Source organism: Heterodontus francisci, chromosome 7 (genome assembly GCF_036365525.1).
Source record: "Heterodontus francisci isolate sHetFra1 chromosome 7, sHetFra1.hap1, whole genome shotgun sequence".
Taxonomy (NCBI): domain Eukaryota; kingdom Metazoa; phylum Chordata; class Chondrichthyes; order Heterodontiformes; family Heterodontidae; genus Heterodontus; species Heterodontus francisci.
In genome coordinates, this window is record NC_090377.1 from 68826749 (window position 1) to 68850203 (window position 23455).

The following is a 23455-nucleotide window of genomic DNA, read 5'->3' on the forward strand; positions in this document are numbered from 1 at the left end:
AGATGAGAGCACAATTTACTTGTACTTCTTTCAATTTAGTATACTGTATTGACTGCTCACAATGTGGTCTTCTCTACAGTGGGGGAGACTGGGTGATCGCTTTGCAAAACACCTCCATTCAGTCTGCAAGCATGACCCACACTCGTAGTCTCCTTTTATTTTAATTCACCACCTTGCTCTCACTCTGACCTTTCTGTCCTCGGCCTCCTGCAGTGTGTTCCAATGAAGCTCAACACAAGCTTGAGGAATAGCACCTCATCTTTCAACTGGGCACGTTACAGCCTTCTGGACTCAACATTGAGTTCAACAATTTTAGATTGCAACCTCTGCCCCCATTTTGTTTCTTTTTTTTCGCTCGTTTGGCTTTGTCTCTTATTTCTCCTTTTTTTCCCTTCTTTCAGACAGCAGCTATTCACTATTCGGCCATTCACATCTCTAGGCACATCTTTTGTTTCTTTACTTGTCCCATTAACACTCCATTTGGCCTTGCACCATGAATACTTTTGTCATTTAATCTCTCCTGCCCTCCACACTTTCCCTTTTGTTCTTTTTCCCATTCTGCACCCCTTTCACTTGCTCAAAACCTATTACATTTTCTAAATTTTCCCAGTTCTGATGAAAGGTCACAGACCTGAAACATTAACTCTGTTTCTCTCACTCCACAGCCACTGCCAGATCTGCTGAGTATTTCCAGCATTTTCTGTTTTTATTTCAGATTTCCAGCATTAGCAGCATTTTGCTTTGTAATTTCCAAATTTCATTCACTCCCCTATATCTTCCAAAAGATTGAATTTGCCTGACTCTCTGGGTAAAAAAGCTTAACTTGGATAAAAGCTTAACTTCCCCAAATCAGAGGGAATGTTGCTTGTTCAGAATATTCCTAAACAGTGTGCAAAAGTCAAAACTTCCCAGCATTCTTCTTCCAAAGGAGGAACAGACTGGTTTCAAACATCTTGGGGGCAATAGTAATGCATAAACTCAAATTCCTGTACAAAAATAAACTCTCCTATCCTAGCCACCGAGGAAGTGATGGAACAACCTGCCCATACTACACCGAGGAAAGGCAAGCACAATAAAAATGAACATATTTCCCCATTGCCTCTGTCTCTTGGCTGGGCATGGAAAGCAAGGAATTCTAGTAAACCCCCTACATAGTCCCCAAGAATAGACTCATGGAGGCCCATAACACCTGATGACAATGGCAGAACTGGAAGGAGGTTGGTATCTCCATGAACTTCCCTCGGAACTCAGCAGGAGATTCCCCATCTCACAATGGACCAATGTGATTAATGGTGGAAAAAATTTTATAAACTACTAATTACCTTTCTTTCTTTCTCAGAAAAAATAGTAAAGGCTCGTAAAACCTGCCATCTCTGTAAGTCTTCAGATTTTTCAGTCAGCTGCAACACACTGGCAAGCATAGTGTTAGCAAAATTGATAATGAATGTCCATCTATATGTTATAAATTGTAAAGGAAATGCTTTGCACAATAAGAGGGATACATCAACCAACAATTGATAGTTAAAATTCTTCAATAGCTTTATATGTTTTCTTCATTTTAGTAAAAAACTCACAACAAGTTACCAATATTTTTATCACACTGGCAATCATTCTGATTGTGGATTAGGGGGAGGTACCTAAAACAAAGTGATGACATATAACACCCTCTGTCTTGCTTTTTCTTCAAAATGTTCCTGCTGCTGGCAGTACCTTTTCCTGTTATTTTCCTCTGGTGAAACGAGCTAAAAATGTGCTTCTTATTCCTAGTTAATTTTGACTGTGGCTGGCTGTAATAGTACATAGGCCTACTTATAGTTTGGCTTCAGTTTATCTTACATTTTTCATCTTTGGATATCTCGCTTGTGAAATCTGGAAACTTGCCTGAAGACTTGATTCTCCCCATCTATCTAATGACATTTATTTAGTCTCACATCTCAATTATTCTAAATTTACAAATAAATCGTCATTTGGTAGTACAGAACTTGAGTATTGCTGAAAATAGAGAATATTGCCAAAGCTTTTCATCTTGCACTCATCAGGACAATCCGCAAGAATACCAATGTAAGGGAAAACTACTTTATACTGTATGAGAAGAGAGTGCTGATCGGTTGGCAAGTGAACTCTGATTGGTAGAGGCATTCTCATGGAGAACGCACCTGTTTACGATAACTGACAGTTAACTGCCAAGCCTTGTTTCAAATTTAAATCAGGCAGCTGGACTCTGATTGGTCAAGGCATTGCCCTGAGGAATGAACCAGCGAATGGCTGTCACTTATTTTGTTTAGCTGAAACAGGCGCAATGTTTGTACATGTTCTTTCTGTCTGCAAAGAACAGGGCCCTGTGTATTAATATATGTAGCTTCCAGTATGCGCAAATGCGCCACACTGTGAGCCCTACTGAAAATTTTTAATTGGTTGTCAGCGTAATTCTTAGCACACTGAGGATTATTTAGCAAATGTTGTCCAATCGCGGAATCACATCTAATGTTGGACACTGTGTTTTGTGTTTTGCAAGCATGGGCTGGTTGGCACGGCTTGTACCTTGCCTGTTGCGAACAACGGAAGGGACATGTTGTTTGATACAATTCGCCAGTCTTTGGAACGTACGGCCTATATAACTAGCATCACACTGGCATTGAAATTCATATATCACATTACATATTTGTGTGATAGGCAGGACGTCTTTTTGGCTCGACGGCAGCATCCTGTTAGTGGCTAACACCATGTGTTGCTACTGCATAGGCGCAGAGTGAAACAGCTAGCTTCACCCGCTGCTCAAATTACAAGGACAGGGTGGTATTTTGGAAGGAAAATGCAGGGCCTCTTCTAAACATAGCCAGTCCACTTGCTGATGAGGGCTGCAACTAATTATATAAACTTACTTAATTTGCGTCGGTCCGATATGCATGATCCTTCCGGAATCATCTGGATGGAAATATATCCAATCAGTGTCTAATGAACAACATTGCATCTCCTGAATTCCATTCTCTGCCTAATTGGACAAAAGTGCAATTGACAGTTTATATCCCTCATAAGGTTCAGTCAAAAAAAGCAATGTCAGAATACACACTGAAATTATGACATTGCAGTTAGTATTATTGTAATCAGTGTGGTTAACAATAAAACATTTTTGCCTGCAGTTTTCTCACTGTGCTGTGTGTCATGCCCAGTAGAGGCATGTCCTATTCATAACTTTAAACATGGACTATATACAGCATAGCATCTTCTGGAACTGAATTTTCCTTTTGTTTAAAATGGACATTAAAAGTGGACATGGGCTGCAAAGATGGCTGCCAAAGGTCAGTCGACCTGACCTGTGTATTCAAAAACTGACTCACTGTCTGAAAGGACAAAAGAATACCTTCCAGACTAAGAGGTGTCATCAATGCCCATCCTGAAACCATCAGGCGACATTCGTGAATTGAATGGGTTTCTCCTGAAACAAAGAATGTGATTGTCTTCACACTCCTCAGAATGAATGTCTTACAACAATAAACTGGTTGGTTAGCAACCTTCCACCTAAGAAAGATGATGGACACGCAGCAAGCAATCCATTTAGGTTGGGTATCTTCTCTTTGTGCACCTTTGCTAATGGCTGTTAAGGCCAATCCTTGAGAGGCAGGTTCTGCCATAAGTACCGCACCAGGATGGGGTTAATCAACCTAGACCCCCACCATATTTGGAAAAGAAACTGAGAGAAGTCACATGGTGGGGTAGCCATGTTGGTCTCCTTTTAAAAATCTTTTAAAATGCAGACTCCAAAAAGTAACAAACTGCAAACAGACAAGGCAGTACCATCATGCCTTACACGAACTGGAGGCTGTAACATCTTAAGGTCTCCGAGCCTGTTCCTTTTCAAGTCCACCAATACAGAAAAACAACCTCCTAATAAGAAGTCTACAAGCAACTAACTTCATGACCTGCTGAAAATTCACCTCTTCAAGAGAATCCTGCAATGACTTTGATACACGACTCTGGATATCAAAGCTAAAACAGGAGTAAAAGTTCTAAATTGGAGGAAGGCAAATTTTACAAAACTGAGAGGTGCGCTGGCGAAAGTGCACTGGATGTAGCTACTTGAAGGAAAATCAGTGTCAAACCAGTGGGAGGCATTCAAAAGCAAGATACTACAGGCACAGTGTAGGTATGTCCCCACAAAGATAAAAGGTGGTACTGCCAAATCTACAGCCCTCTGGTTATCTAGAAGCTTACAGGGTAAGTTAAAGCAGAAAAAGAAAGCTTATGACGATCACAAAAAACGTAATACTTTAGAAAGCCTAGAGGAGTATAGAAAGTGCAGGGGTAAAATAAAAAAGGAAATTTGAAAAGCAAAGAGAGGACATGAAAAATTATTGGCAGGTAAAATCAAGGAAAACCCGACGATGTTTTATCAGTACATTAAGAGCGAGAGGATAAGTAAGGAAAAGGTAGGGCCAATCAGAGATGTACAAGGGAACTTATGCATGGATGCAGAAGATGTGGGCAGGGTTCTTAATGAGTTTTTTGTCTCTGTCTTCACAAAGAGGGTTGATGCCGACATTGTAGTTAAAGAGGAGGAGTGTGAAATATTAGATACAATAAGCATAATGAGAGAGGAAGTACTAGAGGGTCTGAAATCCTTGAAAGTGGATAAATCGCCAAGGCCGGATGGATTGCATCCCAGATTGTTAAAGGAAGCCAGGGAGGAAATAGTGGATGCACTGAGGATTATCTTCAGATCCTCACTGGACACGGGCGAGGTGCCAGAGGACTGGAGGTCTGTGAACGTTATACTATTGTTTAAAAAGGGTGCGAGAGATAGGCCAAATAATTATAGACCGGTAAGTCTGACCTCGGTGGTGGGTAAATTATTAGAATCAATTCTGAGGGACAGGATAAACTGCCACTTAGAAAGACACGGATGAATCAGGAATAGTCAGCATGGATTTGTTAAGGTTGTCTTACTAACTTGATTGAATTTTTTGAGGAAGTAACAAGGAGGATTGATGAGGGTAGTGCGGTGGATGTGGTCTACATGGATTTTTGTAAGGCATTTGACAAGGTCCCGCGTGGCAGATTGGTCAGTAAAATGAAAGCCCATGGGATACAGGGGAATGTGGCAGGTTGGATCCAAAATTGGCTCAGTGACAGGAAACAAAGAGTAGTCGTCAACGGATGTTTTTGCAAATGGAAAGCAGTTTCCAGTGGCGTTCCAAAGGGCTCAGTGTTGGGTCCCTTGCTGTTTATGGTATTTTAATGATTTGGTCTTAAATGTGGGAGGCATGACAGGGAAATTTGCAGATGAGACAAACATTGGCCGTGTAGTTGATAGTGAAGAGGATAGTTGTAGACTCCAGAATTATATCAATGGTTTGGTTGAGTGAGCAGAAAAGTGGTAAATGGAATTCAATCCAGAGAAGTGTGAGGTAATGCATTTGGGGAGGGCAAACAAAGCGAGGGACTACACAATAAACGGGAAGATATTGAGAGGGGTAGAAGAAGTGAGAGATCTTGGAGTGCATGTCCACAGGTCCCTGAAGGTAGCAAGACAAGTAGATAGAGTGGTGAAGAAGGCATATGGAATGCTTTTCTTTATTGGCTGAGATATAGAATACAAAAGCAGGGATATAATGCAGGAACTGTATAAAATGCTGGTTAGGCCGCAGCTGGAGTATTGCGTACAGTTCTGGTCACCACATTACAGGAAGGACATAATTGCCCTGGAGAGAGTACAGAGGAGATTTACAAGAATGTTGCCAGGGCTTGAAAGTTGCAGCTATGAGGAAAGATTGGATAGGCTGGAGTCGTTTTCCTTAGAACAGAGGAGGCTCAGGGGTGACTTAATTGACGTGTACAAAATTATAAGGGGCCTAGATAGAGTAGACAGGAAGGACCTGCTTCCCCTAGTGGAGAGGTCACTTACTACGGGGCACAGATTTAAGATGATTGGTAGAAGAATTAGAGGGGATATGAGGAAAAACTTTTTCACCCAGAGGGTGGTGGGAGTCTGGAATTCACTGCTAGGAACGGTGGTGGAGGCAGAAACCCTCGACTCATTTAAAAAGTACCTGGACATGCAGCTGAAGTGCTGTCACCTGCGAGGCTATGGACCAGGTGCTGGAAGGTGGGATTAGATGGGGCAGCTAGTTTTTTTTCGGCCGGTACAGACACGATGGGCTGAATGGCCTCCTTCAGTGCCATACTTTTTCTATCCATCTAACTATACTTCAGAAATGAAAATGCCTTCTTCAGCAAGCCCGCAACGCATTCCTTTTTCCCCAAGATGAGCCAAATCACGTGACTTATGAACTATTCTTTTGTTTGCAATTTGTAAAAGTGCATTATCCTTTTTAATGACTTTCTTTCTCAAGTGTGTGTGCGAGGGCTGACTGAGTGACGTAGTGTTAGACTTTTGGGTTTAACGTGTGAATAAAAATAATCCTCTTTATTTAAACCCATGAAAAGCGTGCTGCTGGTTATTCAAGTTGGTCACACACTCAGGGGTTAAGAAACACACACATCTTCCTTTTCAAAAACACACTGATTATGGTCAGTAAAGGGAAATGAACTGGGGTTTCAGTCTCTCTCAATTCTGTCCGTAACATACATATCTTAGATTTAAAATAGTTTGAAGGCAACACCCAAGAGCTTTGTAAATGGGCTCTACGACTCTGGTTCCCCATTCACATCGGTGCTGAAAAGTAGTACTGAACTAGCAGATACATAGTATATTACCACTTCCACAAGCTAGCAGTACAATTAGGTGAAGGGGGACAGAGTGTGCATCTCTACTATATTTGAGAAGACAGATGAGGGAAAAGAATACATCTTGATTTAATTGCTAGAATCAAAACAATTAGAAGTAACTTCCTTTTAGTCAAAGTTTGTCATCACTTAGCAGAATATAGAATACTGCAATACGATAAAGAATTACAATTATTTTTCCAGAATTTTATTCCGTAGAACTTGGAAGCTCAACAATCTGTGGGTTTTTCACACTAAGAATTGTGAAACACATGACATTTCCTGTAGCTTACCTTGAAGAAATAACTGACTAGATAAAAGGAATAGAGCGGCGGTATATATAGATTTTCAAAAGGTGTTTCACAAGGAGCTTGTTAAAATAAAATAGAATTCAGGCATATGAGTAAATTTAGTATCCTGGATGGAAAGTTAGTTGCCAGACAGGAAATAAAGGGATGAATTTTCTGGCGGGTGTTGGGACCCTGACGTTGGGCCTGAGTCAGACCATGTTCTCAGCATGCCCACCGGTGCAACCTTCCAGGAGGTGGCCTCCTAATTGACCACCTCCGTGCTCACCATTCTATTAAGGACGGCAGGCAGGCAGGCTCCAGATGCTGCAGGCCCAATCAAGAGGGCCCGAAGTGATAACAGGCCAGTAGCCCCACTGGGAGAGGTGGGCGCTGCTGAAACAGGCAGGCAGGCAGGACGAGACTGCCTCAACATGGAGATGCCCTTGGCTGCTGACACAGGAGTGATAAATTAAAGAGGCCCCAAGCCAGTAGACCCATTGGGCTGGAAGAGAAATCCCTCCGCTGGATTATTTACAGGCAGGGCTGCAGCATTTCACCTCCGCGGCCGTCTTTGAGGCATGGAGCCTTTAAGTCCGATGGCTCCCTGGTCTGCCGCCATGGCAGGAGACCACTCCAATATCGGTAAACTACCAGCACTTGTGCAAAATGGTCCCTAAGTGGGTCCATTAGTTGTACTAATTGGCTGCTCACCTCCATGGAGCAGGCAGCTGACCCAGTTCCAGCACTCCCTGAGAAAGGCCCCCAGAGGCAGGAATGCGCTAGGGAGCTTCCCCCTATGTTCCTGGCCCCTCCACCTGTACCCCGCCTCCAACCCCGTCTCTATGGGGCCAGTAAAATTCAGGTCAAAAAGTTGAAACAAGTGGATTTTGCTTGGATTGGAGAAGGTCGGAAGTGGTGTAATCCAGGGTTAGTTCTGGGTCCACTTTTGGATTTGGTATAGGGAACACAATCGCAAAATTGCTAACACAAAAGTAGAAGATTTGTTACACAGTAAATGGAAATGCAAAAGCTTTCAAGAAGGCAGAGATGTTGGCAAAAAGGGCAGACAAGAGGAAAATGCAATCTAAAATGGTTGTGACACATCATACATTTTGGGAAGAAAACCAAGGAATGGAAGTATACACTTTGGGCGGCACAGTGGCGCAGTGGTTAGCACCGCAGCCTTACAGCTCCAGCAACCCGGGTTCGGTTCTGGGTACGGACTGTGCGGAGTTTGCAAGTTCTCCCTGTGACCGCGTGGGTGTCCGCCGGGTGCTCCGGTTTCCTCCCACAGCCAAAGACTTGCAGGTTGATAGGTAAATTGGCCATTGTAAATTGCCCCTAGTGTAGGTAGGTGGTGGGAGAATGGGGGGGGGGGTGTGGTAGGGAAGATGGGATTAATGCAGGATTAGTATAAATGGGTGGTTGTTGGTCGGCACAGACTCGGTGGGCCGAAGGGCCTGTTTCAGTGCTGTATCTCTCTATGACTTAATGGAAAGACACTGAACAGCGTAGATGAACCTAGAGACTGGGGGATTCAAATATATAATTCTCTGACAGTGCACGTTATGACAAAAGTTCATCAGAACTTCATGTTTTAGAAACAGGAGCATATAGTACAACAATGAAGAGTAATGATGAATTTATACAAAGAGAGCTGTGTGTGATTTGGGGGCATCCCATTCTCGAAAGCCCTAGAGAGTATGCAATTTAAATTCACTGGGATTATGCTAGGAATGGGAAATTACAGCAGTGAGCACAGACCTGAGATACTGGGACTATTTCCAATGGCACAAAGAAGGTCGAGGAGATAAAGTAGAGATTTTTAAAATTATGTAGAGTTTTGATAAAATAAATAGTGAAAGACTATTTCCTCTGGTTGGGGAATCATTGGACCAGATTTTAGTGGAGGGTCTTGGCGGCAGGCCGGAAGGCAGGGGGAGAACCCAACTCGGCCCTCCATTGGGCCGACATTGCAATGTAACAGTGGGCAGACTATTAAGTGCCCGCCACTGTGGCCGCCGCCCCTTTAAGGGACGAGCTCCCACCTCCAGAGCTGCCGGCCGATCGGAACGTCAGCAGCTTTGCAGTACCAGCAATGCCACTGGCAGCAATGGCCACTGCTGGTACTGCAGGCCCTGAAGTACCTACGAATGGAGAAAAGTGATGAAGACCCTGAGAGAGGGGGGGGGTCGAGGTGCCAGGGCCAGTCAGGCGTCGGGGTGGTGGTGTGGATGTTGATGAGGGTGAGGTGGGTCGCTGCTTGGAGGCCCTCCGGGGCCCTGGATTGCTCCCAAAAGGAGGGACTCCCACCCACGACCCCGCTAAGCCATCAAGCTTTATCTGGCAGCGCCTTCCCGCGGCAGCAGGCCCTTCCATTTCTACAAAATTGAGATGGAGGTGCGCAGAGGCCTTTAAGTGACCATTAATTGGCCACTTAAGGGCTTCAATTGGCCTGGGGTGAGAAAGCTGTCCTCACCCTTCCCCATCCCAGACAAAATGGCAGGGGGTCTGGGCAACATTGGCAACGGCAGCCCCTGCCATTTTGTTTGTCCCTCCACCTCCGTGCCTGCCTCCAAGGGCAGCACAAAATCTTTCCCATTGACTAGGGGGTCATCAATTTAAAATTCTCACCAAGAGGGAGGAACAGGTTAGGAGAATTGTATTTACTCAGAGGGATGTTTGAGCAAGCAATGCTTTGCCACAGAGAATGGTTGAGGCAGAGGCCACTGCATCCTTTAAGCAAGTTGGATGCAAGGCTAAAGGGAGAAAGCAGTAGTATTAGTTTTGGATTGCTCCAGTAAAGAGCCAGAAGAAACAAGGTGAACTGAATCTGTTCTTTAAACCTCTATGGTTCCATGGTTGTTTGAAGGCAAATATTAGGAATTACTCTATGTACTGCCCAACTGCTAAGCCATGTTGCACAAGAAGTATTCAGAAGAGCTGTGATACATTACCAGCTCTTTATCCTTTAAAGAATAAATATGGTAGGTGCCTTCCTGGTTCCGCTTATTAGGAGTAATGATGTAATGCCAGGGGTGTCCTCCAATCTGCAATGCACTTTTAAGACAAGAAACCTCAAATAGAACAGGTGGACAATCTGCGAAAATAAAGTTTTAAGTTTACATTAATAGGCAGCTACTAATGCATCCTAATTCTAGATAATAAAAATAACAAGATTTTGCGTAAAAATACCTGTTATTTTAATATTACACGGAATTCCAAATGGAGCTGCACCCACAATTCCAGTTGTATTGTTCCATTCACAGTTTTGTCCAAGAATATATTTTTTCTGTGTAAACTGTGTAAAGACAAGCATGTTGATATTTATGCTTAAAGAACATTTCAGACTACAGTGTTAAATACTTCAATATTCTGCATTTGAGACTGTTGTATGTTTTCAAAAAAAACATTGTACCATCTAACAATAATTTTACAAAACAGTTGTGCACATTATTCGGATAACAGATTTCTTATAGCTTTTATTCAAGGAATACAAACTATAAACCACTTAAGTCAAAACAATACACAAGGCAACATAACCATGCTCCGTAAATAACTTCCTAAGAAGTAATGAAAATTACAATGGTTAGTAGTCTCTCTGTTAATGCTTTGTTTTGCGTAGGTTCAAATTTATTCTTTATGTTTTCTACTGCATTGGGATTTTTAAATTATTGAGAATCTATGGTAAAGGACAAGTCTCATAGTACAGGATACCATCAAGATTGTTTAGCATGCCTAGCTTAAATTTTAAAGGTCTAAAAATTGCAGGATAGAATTATCGAAGGTGTAAGAAACAGTGCAGATTTTAATATGGTGAAAAATTAGGGAGAAAGAAAAGATAGAATCATATTTGTAATTTGGAAAGAAACAGAGAAGAACCATTGTAGTGGCAATAAAATACAGGAAGAACTTAAGGTTAAAGGTGAAAGGAATCAGACATCATCATACTATGACAACTTGGCTAAATTGGTAGCATATTTGCCTCTTGGTTCAAGCTGAACTTCAGGATTTGATGCACATAATCTAGGTTGACACTCCAGTGCATTACAAAGGGAGTACTGCAAAGTCAGAGGTGACATCCTTCCAATAAGACATTAAATCAAAGAAACATCTGGCATTCTAATGGGATTAGCCTGTAATTATGCAAAATGTCATATCTCCTCAGATGTTGTCAATTTCCATCTTCAGGCATCCTATCCTCATCTACTCTTTCTCATTAAAACCTAAGTTTCATCTCTTTGGCACGTCTAATTTTTCTCCTTGGAAAGTACTTCCCATTCCAAAGTCCAATTCAGAGGAGTATTTGTTTATGTTTGTTTAACCCACCCTTGATCTACGATACTTAAATACCTCACTATACTTCTAGAACTTTTCAGCTTTTCAAGCAAAAGTCAATCAACTTCACTTTTCCTCTGTTGAAATCACCATACTTGACAACTTCAGCAATAAGCAAAATTGAATAATGGTACTGATTTGCATACCAGAGCTGTTCTCATTAACAGGCTTCTTGTCCAACAGATTCAGCACTGTTCAGTATACATTTTACCTTCTCAATAATCCACTGAAAACTGTAAAGCTTGACCAACCCCATGCTGTACGTCACAATGAGTAAACCCTGCGAAATAGTGGCGTCGGTTACATTGTTTCCAAAAATCTAGGAGATGAGGAATACCATATTTAAAAACAGTCTAACAAATTACATTAGTACGAGTAGTACATCTTGGCATTCTATTTGAACTCTATCCTAATTCATTTTTATATTTAATTTTAATTGAAACAATTTTAATTCTAGGACGATACTTCCCAAAGTGTATATGCAACCCCCAATTTTGACCACAAATATTTGGAAAAATATAGTATCCAAGTATAAATATAACCCACCACACTTCTGAAACAGTTTAAATAAATTATTCAGTCACACATTTTTAACAGCTACAATAGAAGAATGCTACACCACTGAGACAGGCCTTTCACCCTATTGATCTGTCAGTTTGTATACTCTACACGTGAGAAGATTTTTTCTAACCGTGGCAGCTGTTGGAATTTTAATTCAAATAATTAATAAATTAAAATAGATATTAAAAATCTGGTATTGAAAGCTAGTCTCAGTAACAGTGCCTTGAAACTGTCATTGATTATAGTAAAAACCCTACTGGTTCACTAATGTCCTTCAGGGAAGGAAATCTGCTGTTCTTGCCTGGTCTGATCTACATGTGACTCGAGACGCACAGCAATGTGGTTGACTCTTAACTGCACTCTGAAATGGCCTAGAAAGCCAATCAGTGCTCAAGGGCAATTAGGGATGGGCAACAAATGCTGGCCTTGTCAACAACGCCCACATCCCATGAAAGAATAAAACAAAATTGTGCTCTTTCATTACCATCTCGTAGACCAGTAGAAATAATCTCTCACTATTTATCTCATCATAGTGTTACGATCATCTAATTCATGGTGTGTAATAATTTTCTAGAGGTAACTTTTAATTTGGGAATTTTTTTTTTTAATGCAAGAAAAGTTAGAACACCTGGTTTGAGAAGCTGGCAAACAAACCTGGGGTGGTTACAAATCAAAGGGTGGCCCATGTTTATTTAGTAAGGTCATATTGGGAAGTATGAAAACTCCAGCAAAATGGGAACCTCTCTGAACTTTGTGATGGAGCTGGTGTGTCTGCAGCTGCCTCAATCAGGGGTTTAAATTATTCATATGATTTCCAAGAACGAAGGGAAGGTTTGGAATTGGAAATAATTAAATTGGTATCTGGGCCATCCCACGTGTACCACTTGCTATGGAGATAGATAATGCAAGGGATGCCTGTTTGTGTTTTGATCTGTGTGCTTGCTGACAGGCAGTGGCTCTGGGAAAGCTGTTGGACACAGACAGGCAGTTGGTCACAGAGAAAGCAGTTGGCTTTTGGAAGTCAGCTGGGTTCAGGAGTAAAGAGGCCATAGGGTATTGGGGTGTTTCTGTTTTGAGGCATGCCTATGCTCAAGGTGGGAAGTCCAGATTCGGGAGGTGTTGGAAGAGAACTGGAGGATTGCCTAGCGGATACTAGTGGGAGAATTCCCAGGAAATCTCATACCTTGGAAGACAGTTGAGAAATTAAGGAAAAGTGAATTCCTAACAGCCGTGGTAAACTTTAGACTAGTCGCAGGAGAAGTAAACAAACTGCCGAGATCCACAGTGGCGCAGTGGTTAGCACCGCAGCCTCACAGCTCCAGTGACCCGGGTTCAATTCTGGGTACTGCCTGTGTGGAGTTTGCAAGTTCTCCCTGTGTCTGCGTGGGTTTCCTCCGGGTGCTCCGGTTTCCTCCCACATGCCAAAGACTTGCAGGTTGATAGGTAAATTGGCCATTATAAATTGCCCCAAGTATAGGTAGGTGGTAGGGGAATATAGGAACAGGTGAGGATGTGGTAGGAATATGGGATTAGTGTAGGATTAGTATAAATGGGTGGCTAATGGTCGGCACAGACTTGGTGGGCCGAAGGGCCTGTTTCAGTGTTGTATCTCTAAATCAAATCTAAATCAAAAATCAAATCCTGTAAAGTATGAGGGAACTCTTGGGGTGCAAGTAACAGTCAAACGGGGGTGTTTTGTTGAGATTGAGAGTTTATAGAATATGTCTTCAAGTAAGATTTTAACATAGAAACATAAAAAATAGGAGTAGGCCATTCGGCCCTTCGAGCCTGCTCCACCATTAATGATGATCATGGCTGATCATCCAAATCAGTAGCCTGTTCCCGCTTTCCCCCCATATCCTTTGATCCCTTTAGCCCCAAGAGCTATATCTAACTCCTTCTTGAAAACATACAATGTTTTGGCCTCAACTGCTTTCTGTGGTAGTGAACTCCACAGACTCACCACTCTCTGGGTGAAGACATTTCTCCTCATCTCAGTCCTGAAAGGTTTACCCCATATCCTTAGACTATGACCCCTGGTTCTGGACTCCCCCACCATTGAGAACATCCTTCCTGCATCTACCCTGTCAAGTCCTGTTAGAATTTTACATGTTTCTATGAGATCCCTCCTCACTCTTCTGAACTCCAGCCAATATAATCTTAACCGACTCAATCGCTCCTCATACATCAGTCTCGCCATCCCAGGAATCAGTCTGGTAAACCTTCGCTGCACTCCCTCGATAGCAAGAACATCCTTCCTCAGATAAGGAGACCAAAACTGCACACAATATTCCAGGTGTGGCCTCACCAAGGCCCTGTATAATTGCAGCAAGACATCCCTGCTCCTGTACTTGAATCCTCTCACTATGAAGGCCAACATACCATTTGTCCTTTTTACCGCCTGTTGGACCTGCATGCTTACCTTCAGCGGCTGATGTACGAGAACACGCTAGTCTCGTTGCCTATTCCCCTCTCTCAGTTTATAGCCGTTCAGATAATAATCTGCCTTCCTGTTTTTGCTACCAAAGTGGATAAATTCACATTCATCCACATTATACTGCATCTGCCCACTCACTCAACTTGTCCAAATTACCCTGAAGCCTCCCTTAATCCAAAAGTTGAAAGTATAAATGTTTTCAAATTGTAGTGTTAAGTAAGTAGTGTTTTGCTTTGTTTAACTCTTGTACAGTAAAAATTTTGGTTTTAACATGAAATCTTGTGCCGTAATTTTTTCAGTAACAACTTAATTCAGTAATAATTTAAAAACAGAAAGTTGAATTCCCAGTTAACGGTCCCTAAGGGGATCATAACAATAACCCTTCTTAATCCTAAAAATCTCCTCAGGTAACCCTTTCACAGCTTCAGTGGAAAAAAACCCTAACTTTTCAATTCTCTCTTCATAACGGTAATGCCGCATCCTCGATAGTATCATACTGAATCTGCATTGCCCTTTTCCCATTGCTTTTATATCCTTCCTATAATAGGATATGCAAACATACACAGCCCTCTAACTCTGGCAGAGATAAGTTCTTGTACAAGTTCAATATTAACTTCTTGCTTTTGTATTCCACGCTTGCAAGTACATTTTCCTTTTTATGCGATGCCAACTTTAATGTTTATCTGTACACCAAGGCTCTTCTACTTTATTTGAAATCTTACTATTTAAAGTATCTTTTTATTTCCCTATTCTTCCAAAATGTGTAACTTTATATCTTTTGGATTGAATTGCATCTGCAAGTGATCTGTCCATTCTGCTTGTCTACCTATGTCCTTATGTAGCCTCTGTCATGGCCTTGATTACAATTTGCAATACAACCAGTATGGGCGGCACAGTGGTTAGTACCGCAACCTCACAGCTCCAGGGACCCAGGTTCGATTCTGGGTTCTCCCTGTGTCTGTGTGGGTTTTCGCCGGGTGCTCCGGTTTCCTCCCACATCCAAAAGACTTGCAGGTGATAGGTAAATTGGCCATTGTAAATTGCCCCTAGTGTAGGGAGGTGATAGGGAATATGGGATTACTGCAGGGTTAGTATAAATGGGTGGTTGTTGGTCGGCACAGAATCGGTGGGCCAAAGGGCCTGTTTCAGTGCTGTATCTCTAAATAAAAATAAACCAGCTACCTTTGATACTATTCCATTAATTCATAAGGTTTCAATTTGTATATAGTAATTATAATGCTGTTTGAAAGTCCTAATAAACCGCATCCACTGCATTCTTTTTATCTTTTTTGTTACCTCTTCAAAGAATTCTCTGGGGTTAGTAAAATACAGAGTTGCCCTTTAGACATCCGCACTGACCAGCCATGAGTAACTTGCCCTTTTCCGAGTGCTAGTAACATATAGGTCCTACAATGTTGAAAATCCACAGAGTTCTGTATCCTGGTATAAGAGCTAGAATGCAGCCACTCAGGACCTCCAAAGTTGGCTCAGTCCCTTAATTTGAACAGCACTGGCAGCTGTCCACACAGTCAAAGATGCACCTGGGGTGCTCACCTGAAGGCCAAAACTGTAACGAAACAGTGACCATCTAACGGGGATGTTGACCTCTGCCAGAAAAGACTATTATGTGCCCCGAAAGCCCTCTTGGAAGAGGACCACGTTAAAAGCTTTAAAAAACTCGGCGTTTCAGAGGGCTTTTAAATGCCGGCAGGTTTCCAGTGGCAATCTACTGCACTCACTTAATTTACTAGCTGTGCTGTACAGAAAGAGGCCACAGCCATTGTACCTGTTGTGATATCACTTTAGGGGAACATGTAAATAGTGAATGCGCATCATCACTGCAGGCATGTGACAAAGGAGTTGGAGTTGTGTTGATCCCTAGTAATACATGCATAAGGAGCTCTTCTCTACTTGGATATAGTGTTGTTAATCTTCAATAATAATAGCACCTAATGTATTTGTTACTATTCATCAGTGTGTGATTGGTGCACTTGTGTGAAGGAACAAGTAACACAATATGATGGCAGAGGTGTGTTTTTGAAATTCACAACATAGCAGCAGCTGTGTGTTTTCAAAGACCACTTGCAAAAGTAAGATCGGAGTCGCTTCATTGCAGAGGTCACGGAGAGGAGACAGTCCAAAGGTCACAAAGAATAAATTGGGACAACACGAGCGGTATGCTACAGTAGCACTACAGAAATGACACCGGGGAGTAGAAGTACCCTCAAGGATCAGTAACAAGAAAACAGTGAGTAACTGACTAGGGGATAACCGGATGGTGGTCAGTAAAGATTTCCAGTCACTTCAGAATTGGGCTGAAAGGTTGTGAAGCCATTGGGGCATTGTGGTGTGGGCCCCGCGGAAATCAGGTTCATGGGCAGAGCCAAAAGAAAAAGTACGCGATTCAGGACACAGCAATACAGAGCCCCAGGCTGGGGTGGCGAAACCCAAGCTGCAGGCACATCAGTTCTGCAATACTGTTAATATTTCCTTTGGAAGGAAATTCAACCCATAGTAAACCAAGTAGGAACCTTGATAAGCAAGGTGCATCAGATGATGACTATTAAATTTCCAGTCATGAATTGGAAGGTCACAGATGTCTTATCCGAATTCAAACTTTTGCGCCAGAGAATGGAGCTATGTTTCTTGGATCTATCTGTCACTGAACCTGACAGACAGGCAGTGAAGATTAAAATAGTCAACGGAAACGTGGGACTCAATCAAATTAACACATCAGGTCTATCTGATAAGGATCAAAAAGAACCGGTAAAGCTCTGGAACACACTAGAAGATCTACTCTGCGTGAAGGTGAAGTTCAGGATACACTAGTTAGAATTAATGGCATTCAGACCACAGCCGAAGAAGTCAACTGGTCAGTCTGTAAGCCAATGCCATGACAAGGGCAGAGACTGTGATTTCTCTGAAGCCGAGTTGTCAGAGAGGATCATGGAGCTCGTCATAGCCTCAACATCAATCGAAACCTTCCAGAGAGACCTTCTGGAAAAAAAGGGCATGATATCGACACCTTGTTGAAAGATGGCAAGAAATATGAAGGCAGGTAGGCAGCACATGCAAGCATTGGGTGTGTCTACGGATATTTGCGAAGTGGTCAAGGCACCAAAACAGAATAAATCCTATGGATGATCCAGTCTCCTACACCAGCCACAGAATTAACCAGCATTTCAAGACTGCTGCAAGGTGCGTGGCTTGAAAGAGCATTGGGCATGTCAGTGCAGGAAATCTGGCTATGACAGTGCAGTCAGAGGCTACAAAAAGCCATAGTCAAATAAAAAGTGTGCGCAGCGTACTGGCAGCAACAAGGACTGCGCCAGAAGTCAATGCAAGCACAGACACATACATGAGGTTGGTAATAGGACAGACCAGGTGGAAGATGCTGTGAAGAAAGCTCTTTATCGTGAAAGCCAGCAGGCTTTTCACACCGTTAATGTGGCACAATGCATGGAATGGGTCATGCAGCTAAAGGCTTTTGTTATAATCAACATCATTTGTTCAAACAAGTATGGCAAACACACGATCAAAGCCAAGATAGACACCAGAGCTAGTGGCAACATTCTGCCATTAAGAATCTTAAAAGACATATATCTTGACCGATGGAAGTCAATGTACAGCCTATGACAGCCAGGTTGACAGCTTAAAACGGGTCACCAATCCACTGTATCGGTATACTGACATTAAAATGCAGCTATGCCAAGCCTACATGGTCATTGCAAGTTTTCTACCTGGTAGACACAAATGGTCCAGGTTCCTACTTGGTTTACTATGGGTTGAATTTCCTTCTGAAGGAATTAACAGTATTGCAGAACTGATATGCCTGCAGCTTCGGTTTGGTAGCGAGATTATACGAGTAGTGAGCTCAATATTGTGACCATACACAAAATCAACAATGCACCATTGGTGGAAGAAAATGTTAGAAATAACCCTATCGAGTCAGTCCATAACTTACAGCTGAAGTACCCAGACAGGTTCGATGCTGTGGGGTATTTTAAAAGGTGATGCTGTCTCGCATCTAAGATGCAATTCCTTCAATTGATCCACCTAGGAAGTGCGATGTATACATCCAGGAAAAGCAGAAGACTGAATTGGATGACATGGAACAGAATGGCATTATTCGTCTTGTGTAACAGCACACTGACTTTGTAGTTCTATCACGTGTGTACTGAAGAAAGACGATACAATTCGGGTGTGTTTAGACCCAAGATGTTTGAATTGTGCACTTAACAGGTGTCCACATAAAATTCCGTCATTGGAAGAATTAAACTTGAAATTTGCTGCAGCGAAGTTTTTCTTCAAACTCGATGCGAAACATGGTTATTGGTCCCTGCATTTATCAGAAGGATCACAGGAGCTAACCACATTTAGAACTCCGCTTAGAAGATATTGTTTTCAGAGACTACCGTTTGGCTTATCTGCAAGTCAGGTTCTATTCCAGCACATGAACAGGATTACTGAAAATGTTCCAGAATACGTATGTCTAGTGGATGACACTGCAGCAATGGGGTACCAAGAAAGAGCATGATTGAAATCGTCATGTGTTGATGGCAACTGCTAACAAGGAATATCTTGTTTTTAATGGCAAGAAGTGTGAAATAAATGTAAGCCACATCAACGTCCTTGGTTCGATTTACTCTAGAAATGGAATATGTCCTGATCCGAGCAAAATAGAAGACGCACAATCTATGCCTGCACCCCAAGACCGAGAAGATTTGCAACGATCTCTAGGTTTAATCAATTTCTTAGCACCCTATATGCCCAACGTTGCCGAGAAAGCATCATCATTGAAAGAACTGCTAAGAAAAGGTGTTCCGTTTGTGTGGCAAGAGGACCACTAACACATATCTGAATCACTTAAGCAATCATTGTGAGATAAGACAAGCCTTCCTCAATGCTACAACCAAAGAAAGGAAACAGTCTTGGAAGTCGATACATCACAAAAAGGGCTAGGAGCTTTCCTTATGCAGGAAGGGAAACCAATAGCATTTGATTTGAAATGTCTCTCACCAACACAAAACAATTACACGAACACAGAGCGTGAGACACTTGCATCACGAGATTCCACACGTACCTTTTTAGTAAGCGGTTTATTGCGGAAACAGACCACAAACCGTTAGAGATGATATGGCGTAAATCTCGGACATGTGTGCCATCTAGATTGCAAAGATTACTAGTCAAAATCCAAGAATATGACTGTGAAGTTCGTTACAAACCAAGGAACAGGATGGTTACATTGGACACATTGAGTCGATTGCCAAATCCGAAGAAAACAGCGGATATTTCATTAGACCTACAAGTTGACAGTATGGATACAGAGGTCAAAGGCATACTTAATGTTGACTTGATGCACTTTGGACAGCACGAGTGCAACCAGCTTAGAGAAGAAACAGCCAAAGATCCACTGCTGAAGGCAATGTGGTGAATTATTGTCAATGTTGGACCTGAAACGATACAGGAGGTAAGGATGTAAGATCCCTTTGGTCGTATAAGGACGAGTTAGGTATCTCAAGAGGAGTAATATTTAAAGAAAGAGAGGTGCTGATTCCTGAATCTCTTCAACAGGATATATTGTCGTAATTGCACCAGGCCCACATGGACATCGAGCGAACAAGATGCCTGCAAGGGAAACTGTTTAGTGGCCTGGGATTAACTGAGATATCGAGAGAGCTGTGAGGATGTGCAAGGCATGACAAGTGCATCAGCCAAACCAGCACAAGGAACCACTACACCCACATGAGGTTCCATCGCATGCTTGGTTGAGGATTGCAATGGATCTGTTCACCATTCATGGTGATGGTTTCCTCTTAATCACAGATTACTTTTCAACATCCAGTTGAGGAATGCATCGAGCATATCTGTAGAGAATATGATGAGTGCTATATTTAGTCTTTTTGGTATGCCGGAAGAGATTGTATCAGATAATGGTCCACAATATACTGGCAAACCATTTCAGGATGTGTGCGCCAAGTGGGGTATAAACCATGTAACAGCCTCTTCACATTATCCTAGATCCAACTGTCTTGCCAAGAGAATGGTTCATATGGTTAAATCGCTTATTGTGAAATACAGGGAAACAAAGCAAGATTTCCAGGTTGCTACGGTGCATCTATGGGCAGCACCATTAGTCTTGGAGTTACTGTCACCAGCTAAAATCATGTTCGGGAGGCAGATCAGGACGACACTTCCAAGTCACTATTTAACCAGATTTGCATCAGTGTAAGAAAGACTACTGGAGAAGCAGGAGAAGATGAAGTCTACATACTAACGACATGCAGGTGCAGAATTTTTATTTATTTTTATTTTTTATTTATTTAGAGATACAGCACTGAAACAGGTCCTTCAGCCCACCAAGTCTGTACCGACCATCAACCACCCATTTTATACTAATCCTACAATTGCCTAGTTTACATGTGGGGCAAAAGGTTTGAGTTATTCACCAACAGAAGGAACCTGGTTCCCCAGAGGTGTCTAAGATTTGCAATGAACCAAGATCATATGAATACCTAACAGAGCGACGCTGAGGAGAAACAGATGTCAATTAAGGAATTGCCCAACTACATCCCATTCAATACTCCAATTGTGTCGAGAACATGTTTGCAGATGATGTCCGAGAGTGAAACTGTGGAAGACCACTATGAAGACAACCAGCACATGCTAAAGTGCAGGATACCCATACATCTACATTGACGAGTCAAAAACACAAAAGCGATGATTCTAGATCTCAGAAGAGATTTAACAATTACGAGGTCCGGGTGTATTAGTAAGCAACCTGTTTGTTTTAGGGACTCTTTAAAAAATGGATGGAGGTCTAACTTTTATGTAAATAGCATTCACAGCAATCTGTTTATGTTCTGTGATTTATTCTTATTGTGTAATTTTCAACTTAAAAGAAAAGGGGAAGGTTGTGATATAATAAAAGAACCTAAAGTATTTGTTATCATTCATCAGTGTGCGATTGGTACTTTTGTGTGAAGGAACAAGTAACACAATAATACCTGGCCAATTCCTCTCTCGGAAAAGACAGGAAATGAGCAGGAAACAATTGCTGGCCTATGGAAAATCCGCAAGTACTGAGGCAAGTGTAGAGACGGGAGTTCTGGGGGGAGGCGGCCATCATGCGGTAGGGAAGTGCGAGGGAGTTTAGGGCAGAGGAAGCCTAGACATTCCTTGTGGGGCACAGAAGAGCACTCCTGCTCCTCCTGACCCCACTCAAGAAGTAAAACAACTAACTTGAATGCTTCCAGTCCTCTTTTAACAGGCGTTCACCTGGCAGGAAAGCCCAAGTGGCTTCTCCACACAAACTTCTTCACAGTTCTGATTTGCTGTTGTTTTACATTGAACCAATCAACAAAGTGATGGCAAAGAAATCATGTTAGCAGAGTAAGTGTCAAACAGGAAATGTGTGCAAGTGCCATATTTTAAATATATAACAAACATATTTCCTGTGGCATTGCTGATGGTGAGTTGGATAACCTCCTGTTTTATATTGTATGTTTTAAACATCTGATGGAAGAGTGCAATAGAAAACGTACCCTATTTACTGAACTTCCCTTCCAGATCCACTAGTAGATCTCACGTGGCATTCCTCATGAGTCAGAGCTGCTGCTTCTCTAACACCGTGACCAATAAACCGTAGTCTGTGAAGCTTCTATTGCACCACTTACATTAATCTAAAAAGCCTCTTTCATATTTGAGCTCAAAAGAGGATCGTACTTTGCTAAGACACTCAAGCAATTATTATTCTGTACAATCGTATAATAGAGTTTGTTTATTCTCTAACAATTCAGTGGTGTAGGGGGTCAGAAGTTATGAAGTGAGGGGTTGCAAGTCATGATGTGGGAGGGGTGCATGTGGGTAGACTAAGGTGGTGGACTCAAGGCTAACCACTGAAATGGAGAGGAGGCAGGAATTGGCCAAACAACAATTCGTTTCCAAGAAATGACTCAGACAGGTAGGCCCAACTGCTAGGCTCGAGGCCTGACCACAATGGACAGGTTGGGAGTGTGTAGGCCATCCCCAAAAAATAAAATCAGGTGACTACAAATGTGTTGTGTGTAAAGGGGATTAGCCACAAACTGCTGAGAGTTGCAGCTGACCCTATACGTGGCAAAAGATGCTACACATGAACAAATACAGGCTACAGCAAAGCTATTTATTACAGGACAAATGTCCAGATTTCACTGTTTCATGGAATGTCGTATTTAAATAAATTGGTTTAGTCAGGTCATTGTTAAATCAAGGACAGAAAATATGCAAGATAGTAACTTTTGATTTAATTAATTCACAGATTACAGCATACAGAACTTTTTTTTTTAAATAAAGTGACTTACATTTTTGTCAATACCCAGCATTCCTACAAATGTAAGAGGTAGAACTCTGAACAAAGCTAAATGTAAAAGAACAGAGTGTTGAATTCCAGCCTGAAAGATAGTAACAATTATTATTTAACGTAAGGCAATCAGAAAACAATCCAATTACTGGAGAGCAAGAGACATTCTGACATTTAAACCAGGGGCCAACGTAACTCAAGAGAAGTGGTGAGAATGTCCCCAGGGGGCACTGCAGTATCACGCCGTTTAAGGTTTGACATCACAGTGTTGTGTCAATTTGTGTTTAAGAAGTTCCCAAGGGGTCTTTTGAATCTTGTGAACATGTTTTAAATCTACCAGAAGTTAACTTAATTACTAGTGCAGATGCTGCCACCTGCACACCAGGCAATGCAAACAGGGTATTATCTGATTGGACCCCATATTGCTGCTATCAGTATGAAACTGTTAGCTATAGATAAAAACAGTGTAAAAGGACAGTCTGCTATAACTCTACAGTAGTCAACCTGTATAATTATAATTTATCTGTTTATTTGGCTTTAAAAACTAGAAAATTATTTTAATAGCACAAGTAAGCAGGCACGAAGGTAGCAGCTCGTGACTGAGTGCAGCTCAAGATAGAATGTAAGCTTGGGAATTTGGTAAGTGTGGGAATTTGGTGCAGTGAGGGAGGAGGTGCTGATCTGACCTTTTGCAAGGTGTGGTCTGAGAAAGGGAGCCAGAGACCAGCATCGAGATGAGAGAGCTGAAGCCTGGAAGCATTAATT

The 23455-nt window shown here is 42.0% G+C and overlaps 1 protein-coding gene across 3 annotated transcripts in view; it reads right to left on the minus strand.

Moving 5' to 3' along the window:
• Positions 1-23455, minus strand: part of dcaf17 (ddb1 and cul4 associated factor 17) — a 70250-nt gene that overhangs the window by 17598 nt on the left and 29197 nt on the right. Inside the window, exons 7-12 of one of the 3 annotated variants that reach the window (XM_068035348.1) lie at positions 22692-22781; positions 11563-11670; positions 10209-10314; positions 9971-10113; positions 2883-2992; positions 1323-1410 (exon numbers count right to left, since the gene is read on the minus strand). In XM_068035348.1, coding sequence (XP_067891449.1) covers positions 1323-1410; positions 2883-2992; positions 9971-10113; positions 10209-10314; positions 11563-11670; positions 22692-22781 — 645 coding nt within the window. Of the gene's footprint in view, positions 1-1322; positions 1453-2882; positions 2993-9970; positions 10114-10208; positions 10315-11562; positions 11671-22691; positions 22782-23455 lie in introns of all 3 variants that reach the window. The other 2 variants (XM_068035347.1, XM_068035349.1) reach the window with 2 other exon arrangements.